The sequence below is a fragment of the Myxine glutinosa genome, chromosome 5 (genome assembly GCF_964187855.1).
Source record: "Myxine glutinosa chromosome 5, kmMyxGlut1.1, whole genome shotgun sequence".
In the NCBI taxonomy this organism is placed as follows: Eukaryota; Metazoa; Chordata; class Myxini; order Myxiniformes; family Myxinidae; genus Myxine; species Myxine glutinosa.
In genome coordinates this window covers 44183415-44208188 of record NC_136265.1, presented here as the reverse complement: position 1 = coordinate 44208188, position 24774 = coordinate 44183415, and the positions used below count along the sequence as shown (strand labels likewise).

Genomic DNA, 24774 nt, shown 5'->3' with positions numbered 1-24774 from the left:
TCCTGATGGCGATAACCACGGCATGGTACTCACTATAAAAGGCAACAACTGGGAGGCAAGATGTATGTATGGAACTGGAGCTTCGGCTGTTAAAATTAACCTCCGACATTAGACTTTAATTGCAATCATGTGGATTCTATATCTCTCCGTGATTGTGGCTTTTCTCACCTGCCAGGTATGCCACACTTATACCACACTTGAACTGATTATTTATATTTTGATTTTAAAATACTGTGGGTTTTGCCTTTGACATATATATATATATATATATATATATATATATATATATATATATATATATATATATATATATATATATATATATATATATATATATATATATACTAGCTGAGGTACCCGGCTTCGCCCGGGTTGAATAAGAATAAGACAAATATATGATGAAAAGAACATGTATATTTTAGAGCAATATCACAGTACATTTCCTACATGACGTTTTGTCAATTTTCAATTTCTCAAAACCTCTTGGTATACAACATTTCTGGTTTTCTTACTTGGTGCCAAGACATAAAGATTGCTTGGTTTTCCAACCCTCGAGCAGCCCACGTACAGCTGGCCATGGGAAGTACCCGGCATTGCCGGGCGGGGGAAGGGAGGGGAGGAGGAAAGGGAGGGGAGGAGGAAGGGGAGGGGAGGAGAACGGGGGGGGGAGGGGAGAAGAGAAGAGGAGGGAGAGGGAGGGGGAGGGGGAGGAGGAGAGGGGAGAAGAGGGGAGAAGAGAAGAGGAGGGGAGAGGTGAGAGGGGAGAGGTGAGGGGGGGAGAGGGGAGTGGAGGGGGAGGGGGGAAACGGCTAGCTTGGCAAGCGATAGGCTTTTTACTTTTATTTTTACCTCAATGAGGGCTATATATATAGTCCGTGCTTGGAGCCTTCAAGTTCAACATGAAGTTTTTTTAATGAAAAATAATGCAGATGTATAACAATCCACCAATGCAAGTTCAGAAATGAATGCAGATCCTTTACTTTGCGATACAAACGCAATTCCCGCCATTTCCACTCACGATCGAGGCCTCCACAGTGACCGCGCCTCTTCTTCCTCCTACAACTTCGTCTCACTTCTTTCACTCAAATGCATGAAATTCTGCTGCATGAAATTATGTAGAGGCCTTGTCGGGGGGATATAAGGTAGATAAGGAAGGCGTTGTAACAGAAGAATCAAAATAAAAGTGGAAGAACATAAGGAAATGGGAGCTATTCTGGACCCACAGCCAAACCCGACAAACCATTGCAATACACCCCGAACGTCTAGCGCCGCCACAAACTACACCATGGAATTGCAGCTGGCGCGGTTTTTTTAAACCATTGATATTAAAATAAAACGTAGCCTAAAACCACCGGGATTTTATGCTGATTCCGAATCTGTGTCTAAAACTTTTCTCCGATGTGTAGTTCTTGAGTTATAAGCGGACATCCAGACAGACACACACACAGACACTTCTCCTTTATATATATATATATATATATATATATATATATATATATATATATATATATATATATATATGTATATATATATGTATATGTATATATATATATATATACACACATATATATATATATACATATACATATACATATACATATACATATATATATACACACACACACAGACTTGGCATTTAATATGGAATTATTTTTTTTCTTGACGGGTTTACTTTCTGAACTCGATATATCAATCTGGTGAGTTTCTTTTACGCTTCGGTGATTTCTTTGTTAAAAGAACCATGTCACTGATTGTCTGTCGCAGCAAGAAGTCAATAACAGGATAAAATCACAGGTGGCTTGACAAAATGTACGGACAGGTACATTTGACGATTGGCTTCACAATCGGGTATATAAGGGTTGTTGCATTCTGTATTAGTGGAAAACAACTGCTGCACGTCTACAAAAGTTATTGCCGCTTCCCCTGGAGATGGTCCGTCAACTCGACAATGCTGTTTGTCATTTAGTGGTGGCTTTACGAAATTCCGGCATGAAACAGCGTGCTATTGCTCGGCAGTATGGCATCACTCAAGGTCAGGTGTCAAAGATCCTGAAACGAAATGCTCAGAGGGGTGTCCCTACTCCAATACCGAGGCCACGACGTCCACGCAGAACCACAAGGAGAGATGATCGCCAGCTGCACCGGTTAGTCTGCAAGGGCTGTACCAAGTCAGCTAATCGGCTTAGGGCCGAGTGGCAGCAACTGACAAATGTGCCTGTATCCAGAAGGCTAGTCAACCAACAACTGGTTCAAGCAGGCCATCGTGCCAGGCGTCCCCTGAGAAAGCCACGCCTGACCAGACAACACAGCCAGCGCCGGTTGCAGTGGGCCAGAGAGCACCGTCAATGGCAGCCAGGACACTGGAATCACGTGACCTTCAGTGACAAGTCTAGATTTCTGGTCTATCGTCAAGATGGCCGCGTCCGAGTGTGCAGACAAGAGCATGAAGCCCACAACGAAGATTGTATAGTGCCGAGAGTCCAAGCTGGAGGTGGTGGGGTGACCGTTTGGGCTGCTTTTCATGCAGGGGGCAAAACTGGCCTGGTTGTTCTGAATGGAAACCTGAACCAGTTCAAGTACAGGGTCATTCTCGAAGAAACATTGTTTCCATTTGCTCGTGCAGCCTTTCGAGGAAACTTTGTCTTCCAAGATGACAATGCACGGCCTCATCGTGTTCGCATGATCCAACACTTTCTTGCTGACCGTGGTGTAGAGCATATGGAGTGGCCTGCCATGTCCCCGGATATGAATCCGATAGAGAACTTGTGGGCAGAATTAACGCGTCAAATCGACCACTTGGACCAGCAGCCGACCTCTGTGTGTGAATTGCAGCAGGCTATTGTCACTGCATGGCAAGCGATTCCTGTCCAAACCTTGGCAAATCTCGTGAACAGCATGCCTCGACGTGTACGTGCTCTCCGGAATGCTCGTGGGGGTTACACGAAGTACTGAACTGTAATTTTACTGTCCGTAATCCCAGTCATAATTTAGCTTTTGTTTTTGTTGAAATTTTTTTTTGCTAATGTGCAAAATAAAGAGATACTTCTGGAAAACGTACAGAAGTTTAACACAGTACTGTCCGTGAATTGAGTTCGATATCAGTTTACATCACTTTCAAGGATCAATTTATTTGCTTCGAAATGTCAAATGTGGTTTTTGTTTCTTTTAAAGGTCACATTAACAAAATCTAGAACAATTTCAACATAATTCCAATGAACTTTTGGTTCTATGTCATCTTGAAAAGTAAGTTCACCCCCACAAAAGAAATATTCCATATTAAATGCCAAGTGTGTGTATATTTATATATATATATATATATATATATATATATATATATATATATATATATATATATATATATATATATATATATATATATATATATATATATATATACATATACATACGTACATATACATGTATTGTTAATGTCCAGCTTCCTTCTTGTGACTGCAGTGCAGTAATTGGTCTTTATTTTGAATATATATATATATATGCACCTGTGTGCAGTGTGTGTTGTCTTGTCACTGAACTACTCCCTCAAACTTTTGTGAAAGCGTACCAAACTTCTGATATGCACCTATCTCTCCCGTGTGTATGTCCTAAGGGTATTGTTTTTTGTTTTTTTAATTTGGGGGGGGGGGGAAACAAAAAGTTTTTGGAAAAAAAATATTTTTTTAAATTAAGTCTCTAGGTTGACTAGAAGCCGAGATCGTGCAAAATATGTATTTTATGGTGGCCATTTTCAAAATCCAAAATGGCGGCCATGCAGGTGTCTGTGCAAATGCCAACATTGATTTTCAGATTCTCCATGCTCTGAAGATTCCAAAAATGTACAGGTTTGCTAATTCCAAAATTTGGAACGAAATTATATTTGTTAACATAGTAAACCTGACTCTTCATCACTGTCCTGAGTCATTTTCGCAAAGGTGTCTATGCAAATGCAAACATTAATTTTTGGATTCCTCATGCTCTGAATATTCCAAAAATGTATAGTTTTGCTAATCTACCAAAATTTTGAACGAAATTATATTTGTTAACATAGTGAACCTGACTATAAATCATGACCACACAGCAACTCAGGTACAGTCATTATCCTCAGCTAAAACAAGCCCGTTCCTCTAACGACGTGTGGTGAGTCGAGCGTAGCGAGCCGAGCCAAGCTAGTATGTATATATACATACATATATATATATATATATATTTTTTTTCCCATTGTTTTTTTGTATTTTATGAAATTTAATTCTTATTTTTCATTGATATTTGTTCTTTTTTGTAATTTTACTCGACTCTATTTTGATTCTTACTACCTTTTTTTTGCTTCTTTTCTTTTTACTTGATCAACTGATTTTCCCTTGTTCAGTACTTTGAGATTTCTTTGTATTTGAAAAGTGCTACATAAATAAAATTTATATCTATATATATATATATATATATATATGTATATAAATTGTTGTTGCTGTTGACGCGTTATCAACGGAGGTCCGTGGTTCGAGCCCCGCATTGTCAATTTTTTCACACTTAGCCCCTTGCAGGAATTTGATTCCTGTTTATAAAAATTATATGTATATATATATATATATATATATATATATATCTCACATGCCAGACAATGATGTTTCCCCATGAATTGCATTTGGATAAGGACATTGGTGGACAACAAACAAATCAACACAACCTGTTGGATTTGGACCTGGGGATCTTTCCATAATATGAGAATTTGTAAAGTAGAAAATATTTATATCAGATGATTCACTGATCTGATCACTTTTATAGTTTAGTGTGAGCTCATGGCTGTTTCTTACTTTCTGTCCATGTGTCAAGGGTCATCGAAGATCTTTGGGAAGGAGGGGAGCTGGGAGTGTGGGAATAGTGAATAAATAAAGGTTATAAGCTACAGAGGGTGAATCCTCGTACACTATCAGCTTACACATCCTTTGGGTGGATGGACTATGTGAGTTATTTGCTGAATCAAGTATTTGTGCTGTATTGCAATAAAGCCTGATAAATGTTTGTGTTGTCTAATTTTTCTGTCCAAGATTTCATATTACCAAGTCCTCAAGATGCAAAGTTCCCAATATTGTAGGATTCTAAGGTTCCAAAATTCCACATTCTCAACATTCCAGGTTTCCAAAATCCCAAGTTTCCAAGTTCCTGAGTTCCCAATATTCAAAGCTTCAAGGTTTAAAATATTCGAAGTTTTCAAGATTCCATGTTTCCAGGTCCCCAAGATTCCAAGTTCCCAATATTACACGTTTCCAGCTTCCCCAGAGTTCCACTCGACCTGTGCTGTTTCTGCAAGGGTTGCAAGAGTTTATGTCGGACATACGTCGGAGCCTTTGGTCAATCCTACAGCAGTTGACAGACAGAGTAGATAGCAGCGCTTTCGATGACAAACACCTACCATCCGTGTTTTTCGGCTTCATGTACTTCTTGTGCTTTTAGTTTTTATTATTTAGATGACAAATACAAGGATATGAACAGCAGTTTTACATAAAGTTGAGTCGAATTGAAAGAAAACCTTTATTGAGTAGTATGCATGCTTCCCTTCCTTCCAAACACGGTCTGGTTACTGTTATTCCTTCCTATGTTTGTTTCAGGGTGGTGCCGAAGAGTTGACCCCGAGAGGGCCACGGCCAAATATGCCCGGAGCACAGAGCAGGGAGCAATGCAGCCCGCAGGACTACAATTTATGCACAGACTCCTTGAAAGTAAGGATACAATGACGTCACAATAGGTGCCCTCCCCTGTATTTCCTGAGAAAGCCATATTTGAACTCTGAGTGATCTTGATTTTTGTCAATGAAGCTGATTTTCTGGATGAATCTCGAGACATGTCTCACGTAGCGCTGGGTCATTGTGAACAGAGTGTTGAAACTTTAAATGACCACCTTTAGAGGCCATTTTTCCCCACAGAGCAGAGGTTGGCCTTTTTTCGGGCACCGTGGTCCCCTTTTTGAAGCAATGTTTTATGGCCGGATGCCCTTCCTGCCGCCCAACCCTGTGAGTCGCCTCTTGCGACACACAGGGAATTACCGGTGAACTGGTACTCGATTTGCCGACCTCAGAAGGATGACAGGCTGAGTCAACCCCCCTGGTGTTAATTTGATGTTGATATTTTGATTATTTTATTTTGATATTTTGATTTGATTTATTTGATGATATCAATATTTGATGATATCAATATGATAATATTTGATGTAATATTTGATGATATATTTTGTATTTGATGATATCAATATTTGATGATTTGATATCAATAATAATATTTCATGATATCAATATGATATTTGATGAATTTGATGATTTTGATGATATTTTGATTTTTGATATTCTTTATATTTGATTTTATTTATTTGATTATTTTATTTATTTTATATTTTATTTTATATTTGATTATTTGATTTTGATTATTTTTGATATTTTGATATTATATGTTTTGATATTTTGATATTGATATTTTCGGGCACCTTGGTCCCCTTTTTGAAGCAATGTTTTATGGCCAGATGCCCTTCCTGCCGCCAACCCTGTTAGTCGCCTCTTGCGACACACAGGGAATTACCAGTGAGCTGGTACTCAATTTGCCGACCCCAGAAGGATGACAGGCTGAGTCTACCCCCCTGGTGTTAATTTGATATTTGACATTGATATTGATATTGATATTGATATTGATATTGATATTTTGATATTTTATTTTGATATTTTGATTTGATTTATTTGATGATATTTGGTGATGTCAATATAATAATATTTGATGTAATATTTGATGATATATTTTGTATTTGATGATATTTGATATCAATAATATTTGATGATATCAATATGATATTTGATGAATGATGATATTTGATGATTTTGATGATATTTTGATTATTTATTTATTTATTTATTTTTTTTTTTGATTTTATTTATTTGATTATTTTATTTATTTGATTTTTTTTATATATTTGATTATTTTATTTTGATTATTTTAGATATTTTGATATTATATGTTTTGATATTTTGATATTGATATTTTGATACATTTATATTTTCGGGCACCATGGTCCCCTTTTTGAAGCAATGTTTTATGACCGGATGCCCTTCCTGCCGCCAACCCTGTTGGTCGCCTCTTGTGACACACAGGGAATTACCAGTGAACTGGTACTCAATTTGCCGACCTTGGAAGGATGACAGGCTGAGTCAACCAGTGTTGAAACTTGCTAGATCGTATAATATCTGGTTCTTGAACTTGTTATTATATTAAGGTAAAGTGAGTGGTGACCTATTGGTCAGGACACTGCACTGTTGTGGGTTCCAATCTAAGATGGGGACAATATGGTTGTGGGGACAATCCGATGCAAGTCCACTCATTGTGCTCAACTCATTCCCTTTTTTTTTTTTTTTTAAACAAAAGTTGCTCCATTATGAATGACTCCAGTTTCCCCCCTGCTGATGTACATTCCACTTCATGACTTTCTTCTGGTATTGGCACAGGGCAAAGTGTGTCCGAGTGGTTGCCGCCTGTCATGGCTGATGCGCGCCGGGGAAACGGAAATCAGCACTCGCATCAACTCGCTGGTCTCTCGCTTGGATGCCATCGACAACCGGGGCAAAACGCTGGTTGTGAACTTTCGACAGGCCCACAATCAGGCAAACACCATCCTCTCCGAATCAAATGGCATGTATCTTTGCACAGAATATCACTCCCGCATCATATTTATCTTGAAGGCCCCATAGGGGCATCAAACACTTAACTGTAATGCTGATTGGTTGGTTTATCCCATTCGTTACCATTGTAGTCAGCGATTGGTGACTTCCGCAACTCTATAATGCTGTACTTTGGATTCAGGGTAATCTTGATTCGACAGAAAGATGGATTCCTCGGGAAGTCGATCCCTAAAAGCAAGCATGCCATGAGCGCACATGTGGGCAAGGAATTGTGCATTGGGACAGTCAATTGCCATCTATTTTATTGTATCGAACAATCCCTAAAGTATGAACCATACGCAAAAAAGGTAAACGTATACCCTTCATTACAAGACACTTGTCGGCCAAATGGTTAAGGTGGCCGGCTTAAAATCCGAGGGTCTTGAGTTCAAGCCCCTGTCGTACCGTAGCAATTAGCACCAGACAGGACGACTCAGCCTGTCATCCTTCCAAGGTCGGCAAAATGAGTACCAGCTGGCTGGTAAGGGGGCATTGCATCAGTGGCAAAGCCGTGCCCCCAGAAAATGATGTACCCAATGCATACAAATAAATCAGTCATTCATAAAGACAGTGATCTCCCAGCATCTCTCTAAAAGGTGGGCAATCAACTGTGGCCTAAGATTTAAGTGACACTGCAGTTGCAGCCACAGATCCATTTTTTCGGGTTCAATATGCGAGTTGCTCTACTATTCACGAGCTATTTATTCGAGGAGTAATGAATGTGGTTTCAGGCTCCCCTTTTACAAGCAATTTGAATTGTTCCTGCAGCGGTGGATGAATCTCATGGGAAGTTGCTGCATCGTTTGGAGCAGTATGTGCTACACCTTCAAAACCGCATTGTCGCACAACTGAGGCGACTTCAGCAGCTGCGTGCAGCGTTGCTCGCACAACTTCAAAGTATCCTTCGCCTCGAGGTGGGTACCTACTCGCAACTTGCCAGGGTGTTGTTTTGAAAGGTGAATATAGCCTGTGTGAAACACTTGGTAATATTGTGTTACAAGTTCTTTTTTCACACTACCTAAGGTGTGTTCACAGAAAAGGGTCAGTCTGGAATAAACCCAAAGTTTCAAGAGCTAGGTGTGTGAACGAAGGCCCAGAGCTAGGTGTGTGCATCGAAACTTCGGATGTTGATCCACATAAATCTTTGTGAGCAACCCACATGCATTACTTGCTATCTGAAGGCATGATTCATAAGTCTGCGGAACTTCTGCGCAACGGTCATATTATCCACCACCAAGTCTTGATCTTCATAAACGATCTCTGACTCTGGAAAATCCTATTTACCTATTTGCAGATGACTCCATCCTCTGCTGTGACATTCCTCATCCTTCAGGCAGGTAGGCATCAGCCTCTTCCCTCTATTCAGACCTTGACAAAATCACGGACTGGTCAAACAAGTGCAACATGTCTTTCAATCCTGACACATCTCACACACTTACGATGTCTCTCTGAAAAGACCATCTGGAAAACCCTCCCATCTACTTCCTCAACAATCTTCTCAAAGAAGTTCTGTCACTTAAGTTTTTGAGTCTCACTATCTGCCATGATCTTTCATGGAAAACCCACATTTCCAAGCTGGCGTCCAAAGCCAGTCGCCGACTGGGCATCCTTCATCATGCAAAGTCCTTCCTTGGCACACCTGAACTCATATCCACCTAAAAGACCTTCATCTGCAGCTTGATGGAATACTGCTCTCCTCTCTGGGCTGGCTCCCCTGTCTCACATCTTGCTCAAATAACAAGGCCTTTAAGATTATTGGAATCTCCCGCGCTGAAGCTAGTCTATAGGCCTATCACTTTGCCTTCGCAGACAGGTCGGTAGTCTCTCTGTCCTCTACCACCGCCTTTCTGGCCTTGCACCCTCTGCTCCTTCCGTACTGTGTTGTCCCTCCCCCAAGTTTCTGCATGGCTCACGCAGTCCACCATTACCCCCTTCTGGTGAACCTATCTGGATCCAGGATCACTGCTCACCTCCACTCATTTGTTTTTTCTTTTTCCCACCTGTGAACTAACTTCCACATTCTCTTCAATCTCATTCTTCCCTCCAGGTCTTCAACAAAGCTGTTCACCACCATCTTAGATTGTCCCCAATCCAAAACCATGATCTTGTTAATCCCACCCAAATCGCTCCTAAGTTTCCAATTTTTCCACCTTAGCGATTCCTTCTCCATGCATGCGTGTTTTTTGCATCCTGTTTTTGTCTCTTACATCCTGCTGAATTCTGTGTAATAGCTCTTACGCAAGCCTAAACTATGCATACAAAAAAGGTATTTTTGACACCAATTATAGTTTGCCCCTTTCTGCCTGGCTTTTTAAAATGTTCCTATATGAATACAAAAATTTCCTACAGATCTAGATTATTGGAAATTAGTGCAGACAAGTGGATATAGCTATGGAAAGGTCACATCAGAGAAGGAGGTATCAAAGGAAAGTCGTTTTGTCCACTGGAACTCATCACTCTGACAGGTGCCTACTTCTTCCTTATCTTCTTCTTCCTCTTTCATATGTAGCAAGTGGTTGCGAGTAACATCATTGCCTGAGGTGGGCATGGCCGTGCTGCTGATGCTCTATCCCCTGTAGGTTAATTTTGGAATTTGGCCAAGGTGCCGGCGATACACCTCGGAACCTCGCGTATTCTTCGTGAAGGAAAGCCTGAGATGTTTCCGTCCATCAACTAATGCGTGGAGATGGGACGCCCAGTTTCATCTCCATTGGAGAGATGGTGCACACACACACACACATACACACACACACACACACACACACACACACACACACACACACACACACACACACACACACACACACACACACATCGATGCCTCGCACCACCTGCAAGGCACCAGAATGACAATTTATAACTGGGCCGAGATTTAAACTCAGGCTGGATGGCTGAGATTCGTATATGCATACTTCTAAGCCATCCTGCCGGATTTGAAAGCTGGCTCTGGGTTAACACGGACATAAATAAGCCTTTCTTTTGAGGCAGGAATATGACGTTCTGCCAGGATGGCAGCACACAATGGCCAACTTTTGTGACAGCCACTGTCGGATCTTGAACATCCACCAATAGTTTGCAGATGGAACACCAAATTAACGATCCTCCAAAGGATGGCACTCTCACTGATGCAATGCCCTGCTTGTGAAGCACCAGTGTGACCGTTTATGGTTAAGTCAGGAACTCAACCCAGATTAGACATCTCAAAGGTGAGCATGCTGCCTCTGAGTTATCCTCCCAGATTAAAATATCAGATTAAAATAATCACCGTTATTAAAATTATGATAATACATAATTATTTGACAACAGAGTAAAATTGATAGATGAAGATGTTGCTCAACTTTCGGTATACCTGCACAATAAACCTCACCATTGCTTTTTTGCAGATTGATATCGACATGGCGCTGCGCACATGCAAAGGAGCGTGTACCAAGACTGTCACTTACCACTTGGACAAGGAGATGAGTGAACGGCTAGAGAAAGCCGCAGCCCTCTTAGCACGGGCTGACCTGTTTGCCGTCGATCGCTTGGTTGGCACTGAGCGTACCGTGGTCACATCAATGCACACTGGCCCAACTAGGACTGATACACATTATGCAAGTGGAAGTGCAGGCTCAACAGGCACACACCCAAGCACAGGCTCAACAGGAACACACCCAAGCACAGGCTCAACAGGAACACACCCAAGCACAGGCTCCACAGGAACACACCCAAGCACAGGCTCAGGCACATACTCAAGCTACAGCTCAACAGGAACACACCCAAGCACAGGCTCAACAGGAACACACTCAAGCTTCGGCTCAACAGACACACTCTCAAGCTTCGGCTCAACAGGAACACACCCAAGCACAGGCTCAGGCACATACTCAAGCTACAGCTCAACAGGAACACACCCAAGCACAGGCTCAGGCACATACTCAAGCTTCAGCTCAACAGGAACACACCCAAGCACAGGCTCAACAGGAACACACCCAAGCACAGGCTCCACAGGAACACACCCAAGCACAGGCTCAGGCACATACTCAAGCTACAGCTCAACAGGAACACACCCAAGTACAGGCTCAACAGGAACACACCCAAGCACAGGCTCAGGCACATACTCAAGCTACAGCTCAACAGGAACACACCCAAGCACAGGCTCCACAGGAACACACCCAAGCACAGGCTCCACAGGAACACACCCAAGCACAGGCTCCACAGGAACACACCCAAGCACAGGCTCAGGCACATACTCAAGCTACAGCTCAACAGGAACACACCCAAGTACAGGCTCAACAGGAACACACTCAAGCTACGGCTCAACAGACACACACTCAAGCTTCGGCTCAACAGGAACTGGTGCAGCATATCCAAGTGGTGGCATGGACTACTTAACTCCTGGGCTTGGGAGAACAGATGTGGGCACTCATCCGGTTGGTGGCGCGACACTTGACATTGGGAGTCATGACTCAAGCGGCAGGTCACCATCAACAACAATAACTGAGCATTATACCACAAGTAGGCATCCTCCAGAAAGCCACACCACGTTCCACTACCAAGGCCGGCATGGATCGGAACATGACCTGAACTACCCCGAGGAAAACTTCCGGCAAGAGTCTGGAGTTCAAACACCCGCTCCTCATTTTACGCATTCATCTGCGGTACGGCAATTACTCCCTATATGAAATAGCTTATCCAGTACATGCCAATTTTAAACCGACCTTATATGAAGGGTATTGAAACTCAAATTTGAAACCTAAGGATTTATAAACTGATACAATTAACGTTTTCACTTTACATCCGTATTTGGAAAAAGAAAACCATGTCATGCCATTGGGAGTCCACGATTGGCTGTGTAACATGACATGCTTTTTATTGGTATTATCATAACCAAATGAAACTGTGGTCAGACATTAAACAGACTTTCAATGCATGATTAATTTGCATTTCTGGAACACCTCCAAAACATTGCCCGTTTGTTTTTGTGTTCTTTTCAGGGTGGAACTGGCTCTGGAAGCAAGGACACAAAGATACTCGACTCGACACAGGTAGGATCAACCATCGGTGTTACTTAAACCAACATAAATAAGTGGACATCCGGCAAGATCAATTTGGAACATCACTTTGGTTAATCTTGTCTAGGGTGTGTGTTCTAAAGGGTTCCTGCTGTCTTGTAGTCATAAAAATAGTGGCAAGGCCCCTGCACTCAACTGTTAGAACCAGAGAACTACTGGTAGTGTGGATACAAACAAACAACAACAACATGCATTTTAAAGCCATTTTCCCTGCAAGAGCGGGGGTTAGCCTTGCGGTCCCCATGACGATCTTCTCGTCATGGGGACGATGCCCTTGCCCGCATTTCTTCTTCCACCATCTTTTGCCAAGTCTTCTCGGTCTTCCCCGTCCTCTACTTCCTTCTACATTCATTTCCATCACTCTTCTCAACCAGTCACTTTCATCCTTCCTCAATACATGACCAAACCATCTCAACCTGTTTCTCTTCACAGCATCCATCACAGGCTCTATTCCCATCATCTTTCGCAATTCATCATTTGTCTTCCTCTCTCTCAACGATACTCCACACATCCACCGAACCATTCGCATTTCCACCCTTTCCAACCTTCGTTGCTGACCCACAAAATATATAAATTAGCCGATGGTTTGAACAAACTTGTGGAAGCACCTTGCGGAGATGATTCCTACCAAGTTGCATCGAAATTGGGTGAATACTTTTTCAGACGAAGTCGAAAGAAGCAATCCCGGCATCGTAATGACCTTTGACCTTTAACCTTTAAATTGACCGACTTAATATGAATTTTTTTTCGATGGGATTTGCAAGGCATCAGGAGGTCTTGGTCCTCAGAAGTTTTACAAAGTTTGGTGAAAATAGGACTATTCGTTTTAACATCACTGGGAGATGAAGGTTGTGGTCACGTTTCGTCTAAAACCTAAATGGTGTGTGGTTTCAAAGAAGAAGATCCGAGTGTTTACATACTGAATGACAGACGCCGAGCGATGCTAATACCTTACCAGAACTATGTTCCAGGTGAGCTAAAAATGGTACCGTTAGAAAGCTAATAATCGATTTACTTGGAACAAAAATTAGTGTCAGTTTAATCATAGAGACTCCTGTTTTAAAAGCCTGTCTTTCGGGGAGGGGAGAAGAAGAAGAAGAAGAAGCAGGACTTAGAGCTTTACTGTAGCCCAATGGTCCGACAGCAGGAACCCTTTAGAATAAAGTATGAACAAACTTGGAAGGAGCACACAAAATTATATATAGTAATACTTCTCGAAGCAATAAACCAACTCGAAGCAATTGCATGGAAGGAGCACACTAACAACAACCACAGCCACCACGACAGCAGCAACAACTATGACGTGTTATAGAAGATCCTTTTTTGTGTGTATTACTTCATTTTACATCCTCATTGAGACACAGATAGACATGCAATATGTTTGTGAAGTGAACTTGCTGTTATTTTGATTAAACCGATGAGCCGAAGCGATGAGCGCACACACAGCTCGTATAGATTAGATGAGTTGGAAACGTGACACAGGAACATCGAGTCGAATCACGTCCTTTCTTGAAATATGTAGAACTGTTAATTCATCTACCTCCTAAACAAAATTTAACCCCCGTTAATTCACTCCAGATCCACTTTTTTGAAATACCGACTTCTCTCCTGGAAGTTCTTGCAGTGTCCATGTGTTTTATACCTCTCCCACCCACCCCCCCTTCCCATGCCTCCTCCCCCCCCTTCCCATGCCTCCTCCCCCCAAGCCCTCTCCCTCCCACAGATCTCCCGTTGTCCCCGCTCTCTAATGTTGGACTTGTGTGATTCCCTCTCTCTCCCCATCTTGTCTCCCGCTCCCTTTATCTTATGTTTTATGTGTCCGTTTGTCTTTTTGTGATGAATGTTGGCTCTTACACGAGCCTTGATCTTGTATACAAATTTTATTTTTTTTAAACACCTGTCATTGTGTTCTTCAAGGGATGAATAATATCATTTTGAACATATATTTTTCTTCCTTGCAGACCAGCTCAAGTCACACTTCATACAGCAGCAGCTCACACAGCATGCCGACCTCAACAGGTGGAAGGGACCATGAACACACTTTTACAGATTTTAAACCACTTCCAGAGTTCGAATCTCTTCCCGCCTTTGATCATACTGGCGGTGGTTTATCTTCTGGAGGATTAAGCTCAACAGGCACATTTACCTCATCCAGTAGTAGTTTATCTCCTGTTGCATTATCTCCGTCTTCACCTGAAACCGACCATATGTCGTCACGCTCTTCGTCAGGATCAACCACCTTCACTTCCTCAACGTCGTCATCCTCACATAGCTCTAAGCCTGCTTCAGAAACTGGTAAAGACAGTTTTTTGGATAGTTTTGGTGTCTCTGACGATATGAAACGTCTCATAGCTGAGATGAGAGCAGGTCATGGTGCAGCAAGCGCCAGTTTTGGCAGTGATGGCGAATCCATGACAGGAGGGATGTCCTCGATGGATTCTCATCATACAAGCAAAGTCACCAAGCGTGTTTGGGTGGAAACCTTGAGTAATGGCACCAAGGTGACCCGCACTGAGATCATCCGCACCGAAGGAGGGCCGACAGAGGTCTCATCAGGCTCATTTGGTAGTGGAGATGTGACGACGACACTACCGCAGCGCAAGGTTCGAGGGTTGAGGAAACGCCGAGTAAGTGAACCTGGCTTTCGTCATGCATTTGTTAGTCCGTCCTCCGCGCAGCAGAAGATGCGGTTTTGCAATCACTTCTGTGTTTGTCTGTCCATTTTTTTTTAATTTTTTTTTTACCATTTTAAGCTATTGTCATCTAATTTTCAACAAAGCATTATTATGATGATATGGGGAAGACAAATTAATAATTTTGTCAAAAACTCAAAGGTCAGCATCACCTAAAATCATCCATTTTCATCCAATTGACCTGAAATTTATATTTACTATTTGGGCTTTGTCGTCAACTTTTAGTCAATTTTCACTTTTTTTATTTTTATACTTTTCGTTTAGCTTACGAAGAAGAAGAAGAGAAGACATCTGAATACAAACAGATGTGGATGGGCGTTGAATTTTCAGATGCTTTCTAGTTACCCTCACCAGAGGAGAGGGTATTGCATTTGAGTCCGTTTGTTTGTATGTTTGTGTTTGTCCGCACAGACTAAATATGATTTCTCTGCAACCGTTGGTCCGATTGACAGGAAATTTTCACCATAGGTGCAACTCCACCTGCAGAATTTTTTAATGATAATTATGACGTCATCGTTTACGTGGTTCGGCGGCCATCTTGGAAAACCGAAAAACTTTGCACCTCTATCTCCGAAAGCGCTGAATAGAAAAAATTGAGACATGGCTCATTGTAAAGAACTCTCCATGGGGAATAAAATATGGTAATGATGGTGTCATCAGTGCCTCCATTATGACGTCATAATTCGACAAGTACAAAACTTCATCTGATCAAGATGAAATTTCTTGAGCATAATCTAGCAATAAATTAGTTTAGAAAAAAAAAATGATGACGTCATCAATCACGTGGTTCGGCCGCCATATTTGTTTTAACACAAAAGCCTTAAAAACCACTGAAAATACATCCTGGTGAGGGTTTGCAATCTGATTGCTCTTTTTCTTGTTTCATTTGTTTCGTTGACTGCTGCCTAACTTAAACAAACCAGGAATATTTTTTCAAATGGCTTTCACATGAGGTCAGCCATGATGTATGTCATGAGCATTATGATATGCAGAAAACAGCAACAACTTTAATGCTCCACCACCTACTTCATACATTTCCTTTTCCTCCTTCCAAATTTGGATTCCCCCATTCCACCCCCCAAAGGTGGTGGAAATTTTGTCCACCCCACCCACCAATCTATGCTCCAACCAATGGCCTGTCCCTTACCCCTACCTAGTGGACATAACAGCTCGGCTGTTCAACCAAATACAAATGAAAAACGACCTGCTGCAATGTTGCGACTATAAAACCAACAAATTACAATTTACAACAAGAAAAAGAGCAATCAGAGATTGCAAACCCTCACCAGGATGTATTTTCAGTGGTTTTTAAGGCTTTTGTGTTAAAACAAATATGGCGGCCGAACCACGTGACCGATGACGTCATCATTATTTTTTTCCGAAACTAATTTATTCCGAGATTATGCTCAAGAAATTTAATCTTGATCGGATGAAGTTTTGTACTTGTCAAGTTATGACGTCATGATGGAGGCACCTATGATATCATCATTAACATATTTTATTCCCCAGGGAGAGTTCTTTACAATGAGCCATGTCTCAATTTTTCTCAATTCTGTGCTTTCGGAGATATGGAGGTGCAAAGTTTTTCGGTTTTTCCAAGATGGCGGCCGAACCACGTGACCTATGACGTCATATTTATCAATAAAACATTCTACAGGTGGAGTTGCACCTATGGTGAAAATTTCCTGTCGATCGGACCAACGGTTGCAGAGAAAATCATATTTATTCTGTGCGGACAAACAGACAAACAAACAGACTCAAATGCAATACCCTCTCCTGTGGCGAGGGTAAAAATCACCCAATTGGCATATGTACAGGAAATAACACCATAATGAAAAGCAGGGGACTTGACCATGTAACAAACAGGCTGGAGCCTGGAAAGGTCTTTGTGGTCTCATTTCGACAACCAGCAGTCTAACGAGTAGATCACAAGAGGTCCCACTAGGGGGTGCTGCCTCTCGGAGTGTGCAATCAGAACGCTCTTGATATTTCATCTGCATTGCAGTTATGGAGGTTAGACTCGATTCATTTTTTTCAATTCAAAGAAACATTTATTTCCATAGTTGGCAAAGGAGAGTCAAACAAAAATATACAAAAGTAATACTTCGGAACTTTAAAAACTCACAAGGATACAATCAAGATAATATATAAGGGAAGCAAATATGAAGGCATATTCAGAAGCCAAGGCTTGTATTGATATTCCTATGGACTAGCAATATAAATGACAAACGATAAATTAGATTAAGATACCGAATGGTTAAAAAATGAAGGAAAAATAGTCAAAAATACAATGAATAACAATAACAAGAGTGAACAAATAAAAAAGAATGAAATAATAAGGCAAGACTTGCAAAAGTGAATAAGAAATCAACGTGTAGAAAGGAAACCAACAATAATACCAACTCAAATTTTGTTTATAGGAAGACTTAAACCGACCCACAGACGACTGGGCCTTCACTGCTCCATCAATACTATTCCAAAGACGTGGTGCAAAATAACTATTAATGGAGTAAGTTGTACGAGTAAAAGGTAGGAATAAGTTATGTTGCGATCTAGTGAAATGAGAGTGGATATCACGGACAACTGTAAAGTAAGATGAAAATACTTGTGGAAGAAGTTTGATAATTTGCTTGTGCATAAGTATCCCCGTCTATGAACCACCTTTGGAGGCCATTTTTCCCCACAGAGCAGGGTTGGCCGTTTATGGGCACCGTGGTCCCCTTTTTGAAGCAACGTTTTATGGCCGAATGCCCTTCCTGCCACCAACACTGTGAGTCGCCTCTTGCGACACAGGGAATTACCAGTGAGCTGGTACTCAATTTGCCGACCTCGGAAGGATGACAGGCTGAATCAACCCCCCTGGCGTTAATTCAGCGATCGACTGGGATTCAAACCCAGGATCCTAGGATCCCAAGCCAGCACCCTAACCGCGAAGCCAACACCAGGCTATAAGTATCCCTGTATGTAATTTATTGATGTCACAAAGCGTCAATGTGTTGAGTTTGGTAAAAAGAGGTGCAGTATGGTCACGTGGATGAGAGAGGGTGCAGATCCTTATGGCGTGCTTTTGAATAACTGAGAGTGAGTGTAGCTGATTGTAAATAGAGCATGCCCAGACAATTTTACAATAGTTCAGATAAGGGAGGATTAAGGTATTGTAGAGGGAGAAAAAATATAAGGAGGAAGGAAGGTACGAAGTTTCGACAGTACGTCCGTGTTTCGAGAAATAATCTTCGCAATCAATAAAATATGATTAGTCCAGAAAAGTTTATCATCCAAGATAACACTGAGAAATTTCGTCAAATGAACAAAAGTAATGGGTTAATTGTCAATGTAAATATAAGAAATAATGTCAGAGGTTTGGTGGATATCCTAAAAAACATACACTTGGTTTTATTGGGATTCATAGAGAATTTGTTTGATTTAAACCAGGATGAAACCTTAATGAGCTCATGATTGAGAGTGTTGATCAAAGAGCTATGAGAAGGATTGGAATAGATGAGAGTTGTATCAGCAAAAAGAAAAATAGATAATGAAGAACAACAAGTATGTAGATCATGAACATATAATAAGAAAAGAAGAGGCCCAAGTACAGATCCTTGAGGAACCCCATGGCTGATCGGTCTCAAAGAAGAATTATAACTTTTTACAACTGTAAATTGTTGCCTATTAGTAAGGTCGTCTTCAAACCATTCAAGAGCACAACCTGTAACACCATAAAAATCAAGTTTGGAGAGAAGGATATTGTGATCAAAATTTTAGAAAAACACTAAAGAACAGACACGGGTCTGTAATTGTGAACGACATGACGATTGTGACTTTTGAAAGCAGGAGTAACCATGGCGACCTTCAGATTCAGAGGAATAGAAACATTAAGAAAAGATAAATTGAATATTTTATGAGCTAAGGAGTGAGAAATAAAAAAAATATGACCGAATTTACCACAGAATTACGGGCACCTCCGGGACACAAAGGTGATCCCGGGGGAGGAGGCTGTTTCGCAGCACCACTTGGTTGTCTGTGACAAAAGGGTGAAAGGTGCGAGGGAAACTCGGCGGGTGAAGTACCAACCGAGAATGAAGGTGTGGAGGTTGAAAGAGGTCACAGTAAGGGAGGCATTTAAAGAGAGGCTGAGTATGGTCGAGGATGATGTGGTTGAGCTTGAAAGTGGTTGGATGTCAATGAAAGCTAGTCTGTTGGGAGCCGTTGGTGAGGTATGTGGATGGACAAAAGGACCACAGAGGCACTCGGAAACATGGTGGTGGGATGAAGAAGTTGGAAAGAGGATTGACGAGAAGAGGAAGAAGTTCAAGGAGTGGCAGAAGGCGAAGGGTACGGGAGCAGAAAAAGCAGAGCACGAAAGTTATAAGGCAGCCAAGAAGGCTGCAAAGAAAGAGGTAGCAAAGGCGCAGGAGGCATGTCGCAAAATGTTCGGAGAACACCGATTTGGAAGAGAGTCAGAGAGCGGTATTCAGGATTGCAAAGCAGATAGCGAAAGAGAGGTGTGATGTGATGGGGGTGAGTTGCTTGAAGGATGAAGTGGGATAAATCGTTGTGGACCCAGATGGAATTAAAGGAAGATAGAAGAGATACATGGAAATACTGTTGAATGCAGAGAATGAATGGGATGGCAACATAGAGAGTAACCCAGTTTTAGGACCGGCAGAGAAGATAACCGAGAATGAAGTTGAGGAAGCGATAAAAGCAATGAAGAGTATAAAAGCGCGAGGGCCGACGGGAGTTGTGGGAGATATGTTGAAGGCAGCGGGAAGTTGGGGTGTGAAGAGAATGACAAAGATCTGCAATCTGGTCGTGAAAGAAGGCCACATTCCAGTGGATTGGGAACTGAGTACCCTCGTCCCTCTATACAAGGGGAAAGGTGAGCCTTTAGAGTGTGGCTCGTATCGAGCGATAAAGTTATTGGAGCATGGAATGAAGGTATTGGAAAGAGTGTTGGAGAGGAGGATAAGGAAGAAAGTGAAGATTGACGAAATGCAGTTTGGATTTATGCCAGGAAGAGGAACGACAGACGTGCTTTTTATTGTGAGGCAGTTGCAGGAGAAGAGGAAGAAGTTGTTTCTTGGGTTTGTTGATCTGGAGAAAGCATTCGATAGGGTTCCACATGCAGTAGTGACATGGGCATTGAGGAAGTTAGGAGTGGAGGAATGGTTGATCAGAGTAGTGATGGCAATGTACAAAAGAGCGTGCACAGCTGTAAGGACGAAGGACGGGAACAGTGGTGAGTTTGAGGTGAAGGTGGGAATGCATCAGGGGTCGGTACTAAGTCCACTACTATTTGTAGCTGTGATGGAGGTGCTGGCTCAGAACGTAAAGGAGGGTTTACCGTGGGAGTTGTTGTATGCAGATGATCTGGTGTTGATTGCAGAAAGTATGGATGGACTGAAGGAGAAGATGAACAAGTGGAAGGAATGTATGGAGACAAAAGGTCTGAGGGTGAATATTGGAAAAATGAAGGTGATGGCAAGTGGTAAAGCATGTGGTGAGGTGGAAAGAACTGGGAAGTGGCCGTGTGCTGTGTGCAGGAAGGGTTTCGGAGTGAATTCCATTCAATGTACAATGTGCGCTGAGTGGGTTCATCAAAAATGTAGTGGTTTGAGCGGGTCATTAACCAGTGTGGCAGCTGCATTCAAGTGTAAGGTGTGCACAGAGGGAGCTGCAGATGGAGGAAATGTTGAGTTCGATATTGGAGATGGCGTGAAGCTGGAAGGTGTGAAAACATTTTGTTACCTCGGAGACATGCTGAATGGAGAAGGTGGATCAGACTCGGCAACGGTTGCTCGAGTGAGATGTGCATGGAAGAAGTTTCGGGAACTGAGTGACATGCTGACGAGGAGGGGAGTGTCGTTGAAGCTGAAGGGAAAGGTGTATGCTGCATGTGTGAAAAGTGTTATGATTTATGGGAGTGAGACATGGGTAATGAACGTAGAGCAGCAACGAAGGGTGGAAAGGCGAATGGTTCGGTGGATGTGTGGAGTATCGTTGAGAGAGAGGAAGACAAATGATGAATTGCAAAAGATGATGGGAATAGAGCCTGTGATGGATGCAGTGAAGAGAAACAGGTTGAGATGGTTTGGTCATGTATTGAGGAAGGATGAAAGTGACTGGTTGAGAAGAGTGATGGAAATGAATGTAGAAGGAAGTAGAGGACGGGGAAGACCGCGAATGACTTGGCTAAACATGGTCGAAGAAGAAATGCGGGCAAGAGGGTTAACAAGGGGAGATGCAGAAAATAGGGCAAAATGGAGAACATTGTCATAGTTCATTGTCATTGTCATGAACATTGTCATTGTCATGAACATTGTCATAGAACATTGTCATTGTCATAGTAGCAAGGCTAACCCCCGCTCTTGCAGGGAAAATGGCCTTAAAATGCCTGTTGTTGTTGTTGTACAATGTGTGCTGAGTGGGTTCATCAAAAATGTAGTGGTTTGAAAGGGTCATTAACCAGTGTGGCAGCTACATTCAAGTGCAAGCTGTGCACAGAGGGAGCTGCAGATGGAGGAAATGTTGAGTTGGATCTTGGAGACGGCGTGAAGCTGGAAGGTGTGAAAACATTTTGTTACCTCTGAGACATGCTGAATGGAGAAGGTGGATCAGACTCGGCAACGGTTGCTGGAGTGAGATGTGCATGGAAGAAGTTTCGGGAACTGAGTGGCGTGCTGACGAGGAGGGGAGTGTCGTTGAAGCTGAAGGGAAAGGTGTATGCTGCATGTGTGAGAAGTGTTATGATTTATGGGAGCGAGACATGGGTAATGAACGTAGAGCAGCAACGAAGCTGGAAAGGGTGGAAATGCGAATGGTTTGGTGGATGTGTGGAGTCTCGTTGAGAGAGAGGAAGACAAATGATGAATTGCGAAAGATGATGGGAATAGAGCCTGTGATGGATGCTGTGAAGAGAAGCAGATTTAGATGGTTTGGTCATGTGTTGAGGAAGGATGAAAGTGACTGGTTGAGAAGAGTGATGGAAGTGAATGGAGAAGGAAGTAGAGGACGGGGAAGACCGACAAAGACTTTGCTAAAGATGGTCGAAGAAGAAATGCGGGCAAGGGGGTTAACAAGGGGAGATGCAGAAAATAGGGCAAAATGGAGAACATTGTCATGGGGACCGCAAGGCTAACCCCCGCTCTTGCAGGGAAAATGGCCTTAAAATGCCTGTTGTTTACCACAGAAGAACGAATTTCATCATAGGCATAATTGGCCGAACTATTCAGGTTCCTGCCAATCTCAATGATTTCAAAATAATTAGTTGGTACAAGGAAAGAATATGAAGTATTGCGACTGTGCAAATAGTCGCTAAAGTGCGTGTTCGTTGGTGGGATTTTATCAGCTCGTGAAGCGCCGATGTTGGTAAAATAAGAATTGAAGGATTTATAGCAATATCTCTTTGATTGGAGTAAACCTCCTGCCCTTAGGAACAATTTTCCGGAATATCTACTTTATTACCTTTACCAAGTTTTACCGCTTTTACCGCTCCGCTGAAACGTAAAGGTTTTACCGCTTTGCGGGGAAAAATGGCCTCTAAAGGTGGTTATATATTACCTTTACCAAGTATTTTATGAATTTCACGCCGTATTTTTCATGTTATTTTTATTCATGTTAAATTTATTGATGTAATAATTCTTTTTGGCACGTCGGATAATAGCGGTTAATAGATTACGGTAACTTTTATAATGTCACCCATTATTCTCAGAATGATTATGTAAGAAGCGCCAATAGGGCCTATTTTTGTAGTTACAGGAGTTGATAATGGATTGGGTGAGCCATGGATGATTAGTCTTTCCTCTGCCACTCCTTTCGGTAATAAGTGGAAAATGGCGATTGTAAGAGTTCGTGAAAAGAGAAAGAAATTTTTTATGGTTTTTTATTATTATTTTTTGTATACAAGATCGAGGCTCGTGTAAGAGCTAAAGATCATATGCAGAGTTAGCTTGATGGGATTTATGGACTTCCCCCCACAATCTATGGATTTGATGTCTGCAGTAAAAGAGCACAAGGTGTTTTAGTTGATATCACTGGTGACATAACTCTTTTGGACAGAAGTAGAATTTAGAAAACATGAAGGAGTAATCTGAAATAAAGGTGAATGATCAGTGACGTCAGTGTTTAGGATACCTGCATAAATATCATCATCAGTATTCGTCAGTATGTTGTCAATAAGGGCAGTACTTTGAAGGGTAATACGAGTTGGCTGGTCAATCGGAGGATGAAATCCGTACGAGTCAAAAGTATTAACAAAGTCGTCAGTGGGTTCATGATTGGAACAGGTAAGCAAATTAAAATTAAAATCTCCCATGAAATAACACTTTCCTTTCTCTAGCAAAAACATTCAAGACATCGTAGAAAGTTTTCAGGATGAGAACCATGGTATCTTTCAAAAAAAAGTGCCGGTGTCCAGGGCAAATTTATTGCTAGGAACTATAGTTGTATGCGGGACAACTGCACTACCTGCAGGAACTAAAAATGTATTTGGCATGGGCCTGATCGGCCAAAATGTCTCACCTGTTCACCTGTGACATTGTAAGTCTGGCGAACTGCGTTTCATAAAAAGAAAAGTGTTTAAGTTTTAAAGATTCAAATCCCCATTTTCCAACTAACTTCATGCTCCTCCCCATAATCAAAACCTTCCAATGTACTACTGGTAAAAGTGTGGATACATCCCCATCTCTCCACCTCTTAATTCCCTCACTCTTTTCATCCCATTCCTCTCGCTCACAGAGCAAGAAGTCTTCCAAACAACATTGATGAAGAATGTTCTCGAACCCAGCGGAGAGACATCTGACCTTGTTGGCGTTTGCAGAATTAACAAAGCAATGATGTCACAAAAATAAAAATGATCTGCTGTTAACCAGAATTAAAATGCTTCAATGATTGCTCAATTTGTCCATGACAGAATTTCAATTCCACGCACCGACACAATTGCACATCTCCAGCTAAGAATCCCAATTAGAGGTTTTGCCAGAAATATGGCTGTAAGCATGAAAGCAAACCCCGGATTACTTCTCATATCGATAACAATATCATCAATATCAAATGGTTGATTTCTTTTAAAATCAGACCAAACTTTTACACTAAGTCGGACCTTGTTTCCCTTGGTTGATACTGAGCACACAAGAAGCAACACACGTCATGTACAATAACCAAAAATGTCGTTTTTTCCAATTGACTTTTCCATGAGCTGGTGCCTCATTCCAATAACTTTCATTCTCCATGCCTTCTCACGGTGGTTGCCATCTCCATTTGCGAGTCAAAGAACGTGGAAAAAAGAGAACGCAGGACTCAAAGTGTTAGCCTTTTCATTTTCTTGGATCACGTCTTGAGAAT

At 41.8% G+C, this 24774-nt stretch overlaps 1 protein-coding gene and 1 long non-coding RNA gene across 3 annotated transcripts; one reads left to right on the top strand and one right to left on the bottom strand.

Moving 5' to 3' along the window:
• The first annotated feature begins 31 nt into the window (after positions 1 to 31).
• LOC137427591 (uncharacterized) lies at positions 32 to 24329 on the top strand. 2 transcript variants are annotated; one of them, XM_078777990.1, is made up of 9 exons: positions 32 to 175; positions 5601 to 5711; positions 7476 to 7659; positions 8457 to 8602; positions 11072 to 11543; positions 11595 to 12325; positions 12662 to 12712; positions 14701 to 15366; positions 24169 to 24329. In XM_078777990.1, the coding sequence occupies exons 1-9, from the start codon at positions 128 to 130 to the stop codon at positions 24193 to 24195; spliced, it is 2436 nt and encodes an 811-aa protein (XP_078634116.1). In that variant the 5' UTR covers positions 32 to 127; the 3' UTR covers positions 24196 to 24329. The 2 variants fall into 2 exon arrangements, with proteins under 2 accessions (XP_078634116.1, XP_067973297.2); XM_068117196.2 differs by having other exon boundaries at positions 11072 to 12325.
• LOC144892259 (uncharacterized) lies at positions 15057 to 18999 on the bottom strand. Its single transcript, XR_013623475.1, has 2 exons — positions 17203 to 18999; positions 15057 to 15778 (listed from the first exon to the last, which is right to left on the bottom strand). It is a non-coding gene; the product is annotated as an uncharacterized LOC144892259 (long non-coding RNA).
• Positions 24330 to 24774: the final 445 nt, after the last annotated feature.